Source organism: Sparus aurata, chromosome 3, assembly GCF_900880675.1.
Source record: "Sparus aurata chromosome 3, fSpaAur1.1, whole genome shotgun sequence".
NCBI lineage: Eukaryota > Metazoa > Chordata > Actinopteri > Spariformes > Sparidae > Sparus > Sparus aurata.
Window position 1 is genome coordinate 20,585,569 of NC_044189.1, and position 12,079 is coordinate 20,597,647.

Genomic DNA, 12,079 nt, shown 5'->3' on the forward strand with positions numbered 1-12,079 from the left:
ACCTTCATCCTCCCCCTTCTGATCGCTCACACAGGTACAAAAGAATCCACACAGGAAGGTTTTCCCATGGCACGCACAGAGGCGAGGGACAGGACAGAGCGAGACAGAGGGATGGTAGAGAGCGGGAGATTGACCAAGAAAGAGAGGGAGCACTTCTCTTTAAGCAGGGGAGCGAATGATGCTCTTGTAAGCAAGGTTAGGGGCAATAGAGGGGCCATTGTCCTCTATCTCTCTCACCCTTTTCTTATGAGGACAGCAGAGGGCGGGGGGCAGGTAGGCACGTAAGCAGGTAGGTGGGTGGTGGGGTGAAGGTATGCAGGGAGCCAATGGGGCGTGACTCTTACCCCCTGCCACTGAGCCAAGGGCGAACCTGTAGGCCGACTCTGCCACCTGGACTAGGATGGGGCGGGAGGGGTCACTGCCCAACTGCTGCTCCATGGAACCATGGAAAGAGACGACAAATACGTTAGAGCAGAAGAGAAACACAACAAATAAAAACTGTTGGAGGAGCAACTGGAGGGAGAGGCTTTAGACAAGCCACCGTTTCAGACACTGACAGTTCAATACTGTTTCACATTAAATGTTGCATGCTACACATCTAACTCCACCAGCCTGCACGCTTAATTACAGGCTATCATATCAATCATTTGTCACACCTGCTGTACAGCGTTTAACAGCAAGTCCAAGTATCATGATGGATATTGGTCTACAGTCTAATGGCCATTTAATGAAATTATACTGACAAGAAAGTGGGAGTTGGAAGACGCCTGAATGTAAGAGTACGTACATGTTTTTGAGAAAGTCACAGAATACACAAATGTCTTAAAGGGATATTCCGGTGTAAGTTTAATCCATGGTCTAAATCACCGTGAAACTGTGTTAGCCTCCCTCTCCAGAGATCAAGTTAGCAGACCGCTAATTTACGGAGTTTTATCAACCTCAGAAACGACCGCACGACAACAATACACTGCAGTAAATGGATCCAAATATAAACCGCCACCAAAAAGCCACAAATAATGCTCAGAACAGCACCAAACTTCAGCAACAGTACAAATAGGGTCTCAGCACATAGTCCGGGGCATCTAACCTCCGCTAGCTTAGCTGGATTTCTACTGAAAAGCTGACTAAATTTACCACTCTTCTGCAGCAGCTTCCTGTTGACGGGAAGTCCCGACGAGTCGATTACCGAGTGCAGTAGAGTTCCGCGGCTCATGGATGAAAATGTGTGATTATGACTCCATGGAAAAGCAATCAAAGTTCATATGTGTCTTACCTGCCAGTTTATAACAGTTATTATCGAGAGCGGACAGGGAAAAGAACGGAATTGAGCATTTCTAACCGCACTCGGTAATCGACTCGTCGGGACTTCCCCGACCCAGAAGCTGATGGAGGAGAGTTGAAATCTGTTTTTAGCTTTTCAGTAGAAATCCAGCTAAGCTAGCGGAGGTTAGATGCCCCGGACTATGTGCTGAGACCCTATTTGTACTGTTGCTGAAGTTTGGTGCTGTTCTGAGCATTATTTGTGGCTTTTTGGTGGCGGTTTATATTTGGATCCATTTACTGCAGTGTATTGTTGTCGTGCGGTCGTTTCTGAGGTTGATAAAACTCCGTAAATTAGCGGTCTGCTAACTTGATCTCTCCAGAGGGAGTCTAACACAGTTTCACGGTGATTTAGACCATGGATTAAACTTACACCGGAATATCCCTTTAATACAAAATAAATACATTAAGTATTTGATTATGATATATCAGTAGTATAGGATCCACTCAGGGCCGCAATCAATTATCATTTACTTTACCAACTTATAGTTCATGTATTTATTAATGCCAGACAATGGTTAAAAAGTAAAAAGGAAAGAAAAATGTTTTTTAGCGGTGATTAAGAGCACCATCATCTGGATCTGTATTCATACCCAGAATGGGCGTAGCTTAACACAGGCGTGGGCGGTGCTAATCAGCTAACAGAACACTCACTGCAGCACTCGTGAAAATAATTGGATAAAATGACACAAAGCCCTGCACAAGTGGTCAGATGGTGGATTGAAATCATCAGGGTTAGTGAAGTTTGAAAGTAGAAGCCGCTGTTGATGAAATTCCAACAGGTCTGCTGACGGGGTGTGTGATATATCTTGAGTTAGGGTTAGGAAATTAGGAAATAAGGAAATCAGAATCATTGTATGAAACAATATCAAACTACCGATGACTAGCTAATATCTACTACTGATCGTTGCATTGAGCTGATAAAGAAATCTGTGTGCCTGCAAATGTTTGTATAACATTTCTGTAATGTCCGATCGCTGTAAGTAATCAAAGATCGTTTGGACATTGTGCAGATTTAAAATAAAGAAAATACTTTCCCTTACATTTAATTAAGAGTGACTTCTTTCAAACCCACATTGTTTATTCCCTAACTGAAGATTACTGCAAGGATACTTGTATGATCTGTGTATTATATGTAGGCGTATTTGATCATCTTTATCCATGCCTAACTAATCCGGTCTACACTAGTGTTTGGGCACATTTGTGGACTAAACCTGGACTCAAAGTGATCTCGGAACAGATTTGTGATCATCACCATGCTATGCAACCAGCAGAACAGTGTTAGTAGCCGGCATTAGTAACACACTCCCCCCTCCACCTGAGGTACCTGTTGCTTGTCTGGTCTGCCCAGCTCTGGCCTCTCAACCCTGGGGAGAGTGGGGGTTGGAGCGTTGTCAGCATGTGTGTGTGTGTGTGTGTGCGTGTGTGTGTGTGTGTGTGTGTGTGTGTGTGTGCGTGTGTGTGTGTGTGTGTGCGTGTGTATGTGTGCGTGTGCCTTTGAGGGGGATGGGAGTCTCTACAACAGGTCCACCTGTCAGAGTAAACTCCCACCCCCATCTACACTATAGTTTCTTAATCCCCAAATGTCTCCATCCTCTTCAGCTCTGTCTGCCTGTGGACAGAAACTTGGAAATACCAAAATTCAGGTTGTTTGAGGGAAAAAGAGGAAACAAGAAAGGGCAACGCAACAAACATGTAGAGAAATAAGAGCCAGTGAGAGAGAGAGAAGCAGATCAAAAAAAGGAAATGGAAGAGAACGAGCAAAAGATGAGAGAGAGCTCCAGCTAGCTGGCGGCCAGCCCCCGAGGCCAAACCACAAGGGCCTAAAGTGGCTCATTGTGGTGGGACTGGCGTCTGTGTAGTGCTGGGCCCCTTTGCTTTCTCCCCTTTGGCCCCCGCCTGCTCCAGTATGGCCTGGCCAAGCCTTCACTGTAGCACTGGAACCCACCAGGCAACACAGCTCTGACCAAACAGGCCCGGGGAGCGAAAACAGCCCTCTGCTCATCTGTCTGGCTCTCCACACATCTTCCTCTTCTTCATTACAAATTGCTCTTGTTCACTACTGCAAAGTCTCTTCACATCTATTATTTGCAACTTGAAGCATTTTAGAAGTTCATCAAGTTTCGAGGACGGTTCCGCTCGTCTTAATTTCCCTGGATTCATGACTTTGGTGTGTATGTTTTTTCAAGACCACATTTCAGGGAGAGGTCTCATCATGTTTTCTCTCAAGAAAGTCTCCTAAAGTCTGTGATGGGAAGTGACTCGGACACAACTTGGTCCAAACTTTAGTATGAACTCTTGAATCTGAGCAGGACTGACGGGCACTGGCTGAATGGCATTCTGGGGGCAAACTCTCAACTTTATTCCAGTTGTTTGGGTCTGTGTCACATGTCACACACAACTCTCAAACCACGTCTCAATGAATTAATTGTGCTTACAATTATCAAATAGATGCTTTGTTTTAGGGGATTAATTACATGTGAACAGGAGATATCATTATCCTTAATCATCTTATTAATCTTAGTCATCTACATGGCGACATCTAGCCCAAGGGAATGTGCTGAGACTGAAAAGCGCTGCCGGTGTGGAAGAGGAAACCAAACACATCAACAAGTCTTCATATTCTGTACCTGTCTCTGGACCTCGGCCAAGTTGTAGGGCAGGGCGCCTTCCTCCAGAGGAGCGATGTTCTCAATGTCCGCTAAACCAACACGTCTGATGAGGAGAGAGAATGAGAAGTCTCAAGTAACTTGTAAAACTCTCAGAGAGGATTATAATATTTCATCAATGAATCACCGTGTCCATGACCTTTGGAAGCACCATCTGTCAGGCTGAAATTTCTCTGAGTTTACAGATACTTGCCATCGTTCCATGTGAAAACACTGTGGCATTCAAAAATCCAGACCCGCGCTTGGCATGACTGAGTAAAGTCTATAGGAGCTGACTACTCCCACCGCCTTATGCCTACATCCAAGCATAACAAAGATGTTTAACCTTTGGATGTAAAACTATTGCCTTTCCATTTCATCTCTATGACGGTCCCAGATTTCCCAGGCTGAAGGAACGGGGAACACCAAATCCCCCCCCCCACCACACATACACCCCTCTCCTCCAAATATTGGGGCTATTATCTCCCACATCTCCAATCAAGGGGAGTGGAGAGAGCTATTAAAGTATCCCATTGCCCAGAAATAATAATCAGGTGGTGTCCCAGGCTGGGGTTAGAAATTATGAGCGCACTGGTCGGGCCGCGAGGCAGACGCAAAGGAAGTGGGGGAATGTGAGAAGCATACAAGTTGTTGTGTGCCACGGATCATAGGGACTAGAATTGCCCCTTTTTTAAAGATAAATGGGAGTTTGAATTGGTTTTGGACTGAAAGAGGAGTCTCTGGCACTGATGTAGTCATGTCTGACTCTTTTGATCCTTTGCAGAGAAGTTTGAGAGGGAAGAAAGAGCTCATCTGGACCCTGGGGCTAAAGGTGCACTTTGGGGGGCAACTGTGGGATAGACTTACTTTGCACAACTCCCTGATGAACTGAGGGAAAGTTAAACGACTCAGGTATGAATTCAGACATGAGATGCTCACATTATCAACATTATTAAAACGGAGTTAGCACCATGTTTGTGTGTTTTTTTGAATGTGTTGTTCTTACCCGCGGGGCTCTGACAGGTCAGCCAGCTGAAAGAGGATGTCCACCTCCATGGGTGTCACCTGGCCGAACCGCTGCGCTGCCACAATGAACTCCTCTAAAAAACACAGAGATTTTTGTTTAGTGTTCACTAAAATGATGAGCACCAAACCTTAATATGATCCAACCAACATTTACAGATGGACGAACAGATGACAAGGGAAGAAAAAAGAGAAACAACCTATACAGCCATAATCCCTGAACTCCTTCTAATATCTGGGTTCTCAGATATCCATTCAAAGCCCGTAGAGGATGTGCAACCTTGGAAACACGACATGCACTTTCAAAAAATACTTGGCAGGTGATTGGATGAACCATATGTCTATCACTGTCAATCACACGCTATCTCTTCCTGCTGTCATCACATCTCAACCAGGTCCACTGCTGCCAGCCAAGTTCTCCATTGGTCGGCTGCGATTGGTCCAATCCACCGTGGTTCTGCCAGAAATGATAACATGAAGACTGACAGGATGGATTCCCACGTTATGTCATGAATCAGGTGTGATCACATGATTTGGAGAATCCACCAAGGAGCAGGTGACACGAGAGCCTTGTTTTTAAGCTCAAGTTACCCGTCGCCATGAGAGTACAAGGGTACAACATCCACAAGACTGTGGACAAGGACCCAATCTGGCTGTTCATCTCCTGTTCCTTTATACACACCCTCACTTACAACTTCTTATCTCTGGCTTATAAACTCAAGGCAGTAACTCTGTCTTAAGTGAGAGCAGGCAGTTGGTCTTTTTCCAGCCTAAAATCTGCTGACAGTAATCATAACAGCTGCACAGCTGGCTGCAAACTGCCCCAGTGTATGCAGAAGGTCATGTCCTGATGGAGCCAACAGACCTTAGTCATGGCAAAGAGCCACGAAGTTGAGATGTCACCAAACGTGATACTCTCAACTCCCCGGCTGAGCTTTGAGATTCTGTCTATGGATATTACAAACATCATAGGTGATGAGGAACAGTTTTGTTGGACTCAAAGCCTACTGAGAACACGTCTGACCTACCGCAGAGAGCGCAGACACAGCACTCAGTGCAGTTATTCACCAACTGGCACCACATATTGTCGAAGCAGTTAGCATGCAAGGGTGAACAGCTGAGAGTAATCATTGCTACACCCAAGGCTCAATAAACAATCCTTCTATGATTCTGTATTTTTAGTTTAAGTTCAAGGCATTGCTTTATCAGATCAGAAATCCTTTAATGTCCCGCAGACGGGGAAATTTGTTTGTCACAGCAGAATATTACAAAAACAGAAACCTATTATAAGAACAGAAACAATAGCAAAAATAAGCAATAACATTAAAAATGGAAGAAATAAATAGACATATGTACATATTTACATGATATGTTAAAAGTATTTCATTTATTGTTTTCCATAGTATAGGAACATGATGATGCATCCATCCACGTTAGTTGGTTTGTCAAACTGTTGGTATGTTTCAATGCCAATGTCAGAGTCTATGAACTTAGTGATCCTAATTTCTACCTACAGATTGTTGCTACATTCGTTTCCTCATGATATATTTTCATCAATGTGTGATATATTACACACAGCCGCTACAACACAGAAATTAGTCAAAATATGTAGTACTGAGCTGAATGAATAACCTAAAACCAAAATCTGATATCGAAACAAGAGTGTTTTCCTGTGAGTGACAACTTTGACTGACGTCTCTGTTGTTCTGTTTCCAAGCGTGCATGATACTGCAGCCCAGACTCAGTATCATCATCTGATATTATGTAACATACAATGCACCAACATAATATGATCAGTTGCACATTTTCTGCTATTATGATGTGCAATAAGATACAAAATGTACAGGTAAATACAGTGTATGTCAATCCAACAAGTTATTTTGTGCGTGTTGCCTCTGTTCCTCTGTAAAATGCTGCATTTCATTATCTTATCTCCTGCTCCTGTCAGTGTAGAGGAATACATAGGATATATAAAGTATGATGGCTGGCAGGATTTATTGCCAGTACCGGTTTTAAATGTTACCCTTTATTAACTTTAAGTAAGAAGTGAAGCATGTTGAATTATTTCTATGAAAAAAGAATATAAGATATGGCCAGAGAGAGTTATGGACTTCAAGAGTTCCTCTAAGGCAGCTTCAGTACGCCGTAACTTAAGACCCAGTCTATTGTTGGTGAAATAAAGAACAGGTTGACTGTAGGCTGGCTTACAGTGGAGGAGTCAGCATTGTTTGACCCGCTTTATTCAAAGAGCAGCAGGCTGGGGTTGTGACAAAGTCGTTCTACACTGGAGCCATTCACCCCAGCGAGGCTCAGCTTACCCCTGAGGCATGCTCTCTTTCCCTCACACACACACACACACACACACACACACACACACACACACACACACACACACACACACACACCCATGGGTACATGCAGGTAATGCTCACAAGCATGTAACATAGCATACTCACACAAGAATAAACTCACACACACATACACACTCACACATAGACAGACATAGACGAGCTCTGTCTGGGGGAGATCACAGATCACAGTGCTGATAACCTGTCTACCTGTAGCCTGTGGTCACCACTACACACACACACACACACACACACACACACACACCACACACTCACACACACACACACACACACACACACACACACACACTCATGGCTGTACATACAGTAGCTGCTCACTTTTTTGGACTGACACTGAGACAACTTAGACTAAGAGCATTTAAGCAGGTAAATATTACAGAGTTATTCAAATTAAACTCTTCTCACCATCCTTTGTTAAGGCAATTGGCACTCTGTTGTTAATGAGTGCCTAATGACGGTCTGTTCAAAGCATTATAATAACTGTTATTTATACGGCACTTTCGAAAACAATTACAAAGCACATTACAAGTGGATTAAAAAAAAGAGAAGAAATAAAGAACATCAGTCTACAGCCACGATAGTCTGCACATTCTCACAACAACACCAACATGCTGCACTGTGTGTTAGCACATATAATGTTTAAATATAATGTGCAACATCTCAGCTTAGCATGTTGGCAAAGTAAGGCACTGACTGAATTGAATGTTATTAGTTTTGCAGGTGTTTGAGTATAAAATGTTTATCTGACGATAGCTCTCGATAAAAAGTCAGGGGAAGATCCAAGTTGTTGAAATGTATCCTGACTGGACAATGAATGTTTCACTTAATATAACGGCAATTTATCTAATAGTTTTTCAGACAAATGACTCAAAACAACGAATGGTTAATCATGGTTATATTAAACAAAGAGCCAGGGACCAGTCAGTTGTCAGTGTGATTCATCCTCAAGGGACCCTGAATGTTACATTCCACGCAATATTTAATGAGATATTTTATTCTAGACAAAACAGATGGACTGACCAGCCCTATGACCATATTGCTAAAATGTACAGCTAAAAAAAAACAACCTGAGATTGTGACAGTGAGAAAACCCTCCAGCAAAAACCTGTTCACTGCAAATTATAATTAATAACAATGAATTAGCTCACATATCATATCTTATTGTGCTACCTAGTTAAGATGCATTCACAGTACTATGTAAAAATTACTTTATCAACACACACGGGATTAAAACCTGTTCACAAACATGCACTGTCATGATTTGCCTTGGTGTGCACCGCTGCCACAATAAAAGGTGTGTTCTCCAAAGGTCTGCTGTGCATGTATAGACACAAATGTTCACACACACACGTGTGCACTGTGTGTAGGCGTTAAGCACTGTAATGGCATCCCCAAGGCAAAACAGTGGCCTTGCTGCACATACGGAATCAATCAGGATTATTACGCATGTGTGCCGGCTTGGCTTTGTTAATGTATCTGAATGCTTGTGTGTACGTGAGAAATGTTTGAAATAGTGTGTAACAAAGTGCGCACACACTCGATACATGCGAGTGTGTGTACTGCATGTTTGTCAGCAAGCCAGTAGTGCATGTAGCCGAGCAGTTGCAGTCCCAAGGGAGGCTTTAATGACTCAGGGAGTAGAGGGTGGATGGGTGGTGGCTGAGGAGGTCTGGCTGGCTACGGGCCACCACGGGTCGAGCCAAGCCCAGTCTCGGTGTACCCATGGTGGGAACAGCCTGGGGAGAGCATGGGCTCTTGGTCTGGGTCGGCTCTGGTCCACACCCCTGATAAGGCTTCAGATAGCATCACAAGGCTACGCTGGTGGCCCTGGGCCATGTGGAGAGAGGTCAGAATGGTTTCTTAAAGAAGGCCAGAGCTGGAAAGAGAGAGTCATAAAGAGACAGAGAAAGGTGGAAAGAAAGAGAAAGCTAACTAGGCCTCCCGCCAAGTGCTGAGGAAAGGAATGAGAGACAGCAAGTGGTGCAAGCAAACGAGACAGATAAGGATTGAAAGGAACTAACCATGGGAGACAGAGAGCCCGAGAGACAATGTCTGAAAAAGACAAAGGCTGTTGGATCAATGAATAAAAATACCTCAATCTCATCACCTTGTAGCTTCATATCGTCACAGAAATGTAGGTGATTTAAAAGGTAAGAAACAGCTTCAGAAAATGGTTTTAACTATTTATTATGCACTTGATCTACAGGCTCAGCCTTCACACCTCGTCCTATAGAGATTTTGACAAAACAAGCATTCCTCATTTCTGTATGTGTTCTGAAGAACTACACAAATCTCATTATCATCCAAAAGCACCCCAGGACAAATAAAGTGATCCACAGATCAGTGCCAGGATGTCTAATAGACAAGACAGGCTCCATCAGGGATTGTGGCTACGCAGTACGTGTGCTGGGTCGGATCCAGCGGGCCCATTTAAATGCCACCGGGAAGAAAGAAAACCAAACAAAAACAAGTTTCCACCCTCCCCTTAACACGCACAGAAGCAAATACACTATCTGGAAAGCACATTTACGACTGGCTGCAGTGCAGGACTGCACCAGTGCATGCTCACATTTGTTTTTGCTGCATGTGGCAACACATATAAGCAATGTTGGAGTTTTTGTATGTCTTTATACTCGACGGGTACCTTTGGTGACTTCCACGTCTCTGCGGTTGCCAGCCAAGGTGCTGTGGATCTTTCTGATCAGCTCCATGTTGTTGAGAAGAGAATTGAAGCCATTGAAGTACGAGAAGCTGACCTGGTGAGAAGTGCTGCCACCAGCCACCTGGGCAAGGATGGAAACATGAAGACAATTAAACATGCAGTAAAGTGGGGCAGCAACTACCAAGTATTCTGATTGTTGATTAGTCTGTTGATAATTCTCGTTGATTATTTGATTAGTTGCTGAGTCTGGAAAATGTCAGAAAATGGTAAAAATGGTTTCCGTAAACCAAATGTCTTGGCCATAAAGATTGAAACGAGATATTTACACCGTAGAATCTGGAAACATGGAGGTTTGACCTTGTTTTTTCTTGAAAAATTACTCAAACTGGTTATTTATATATCATATATATCATAACAGTTCACCATTAATTTACTAGCTGACGACAAATTGATTAATTGTTGCAACTCGACGGTTACGTCATAAAATAACTCACATTTACAAACACAATCACAATACACTCCGATCAGATGTAAAGTTTGAGAGGTGCATGATGATGACGTGACTAAAACATCACATGTCAGGAGGAAATCTTGACCTCACCAGTGTCTAATCATCAACTTTTCCTCTTTAACTTCGCTCCACGGGGAGAAGTAAACCTGCTTCAACCACTACTTTTTCCATCGCACAACGAACACTCTCAGGGAGTTTAATTAACTTTCTTTATGAGGTGGAGGAAGTGGTAAAAGAACAGAAAATAGAAAAAAGGTAACAGATTAAAAATAGACGCTGGGTTCTTGAGGACATTCCAGACCTCGTAGCAACTCTTCATGTGAACCAGCAGCTCATCTTTATCAAATCAGGCTCTCAGAACTCTTCTGCTCTAATTTCCATCTGTTCGAGTACCTTTCATAGATGCTGATGCCTGTTTTGGAAAACTTAGTCCAGAGGATCAGATGAGCCTGGAGGCTTTTGCAGCACTTAACAATGTTGAGGGTTTAGGCAATAAAAAATGTAGGGCTTCCTTTCACTAGATGGCACTGTTTGCTTTACAGACACGTTCAAGAAGGTTACTTGCAGCTTGCTGTGGTTGCAACAAGGGGTGGAAGCTCTTCTCTAACAGAGAGACACTTTATCTGTTCATGTCTATTAGCCTATAGGCATGGATCTTCCCACCATATCCAACACTGAGACTTTCACTCAGGGGGAGAGGAGAACAATATTTGGGTGAAAAGAGCGAGGCGCTGATCATTTAGCATGTTTGGTGAGTGGATTAAAGGTTGTTGTTTCTGACATAATACCACCTTTAATGTGTCTGCGGTGTTTATGGGGTTTTTTTTTTTTATATGTGTGTGTGTGCATGCTTCCAAAAGTGTATGGAAGCACACAGACGTATGTGTGTGTGTGTGAGAGAGAGAGGGGGAGAGAGAGAGAGAGTTTACTAACAGCACACCAAGATGTCTGGTCGGTGAGGTAAACACAGCAGAGAAAATGACAGAGTCTACAAGGTGTTTATGAAATGGGGCAAGACACGGACACAGACACAAGGCGCACACACGCGCAACACAAACACTGACACACATAAAGAAAAGACAGGACACAAAAAGACAAACATCTCAGAGTTCAAAACAAATAGAGCACACGCGCACAGCCACTCGCACACAAACACACGAGCAAAGATGATGGACTGTAAAGCTCCAGTCGCCATCTATCTCTGTCTCTATCTTCCCATTCAGCTGGCCTGCTCGGCTTTGACACTGCCAGAGAGGTTAGACTTAATGACATGTTGGGAGAGAGAAAGAGACACGGGGGAGGGAGGGAGGGAGGCTGAGAGAGAGAAGGAGAAAAAAAATGAAGGGAGGGAAGAAGAGAGAGAGAGAGAGAGAGAGAGAGAGAGGACGGATGAGAGGTGACAGAGAAGAAGTAAAGAAGAAGAAGGAATGAACGATGGACAGCTGGATGGGAAAGAGAAAGCCGCGGTGTTTGGTTGCGGGGGTGTGAGAGAAAGAAGTAAACACTGGGAGAAGAAAAAGACAGACAGACAGACAGAAAGAAAGAA

General features: G+C 43.6%; 1 protein-coding gene across 1 annotated transcript in view; it reads right to left on the reverse strand.

The window, feature by feature from the left end:
* slc25a13 (solute carrier family 25 member 13) overlaps window positions 1–12,079 on the reverse strand; it is a 50,156-nt gene that overhangs the window by 19,898 nt on the left and 18,179 nt on the right. The window contains exons 7-10 of the mRNA XM_030412222.1: window positions 10,005–10,143; window positions 4,975–5,068; window positions 3,951–4,035; window positions 345–429 (exon numbers count right to left, since the gene is read on the reverse strand). Of these exons, the coding sequence (XP_030268082.1) occupies window positions 345–429; window positions 3,951–4,035; window positions 4,975–5,068; window positions 10,005–10,143 (403 nt within the window). The remainder of the gene's footprint in view (window positions 1–344; window positions 430–3,950; window positions 4,036–4,974; window positions 5,069–10,004; window positions 10,144–12,079) is intronic.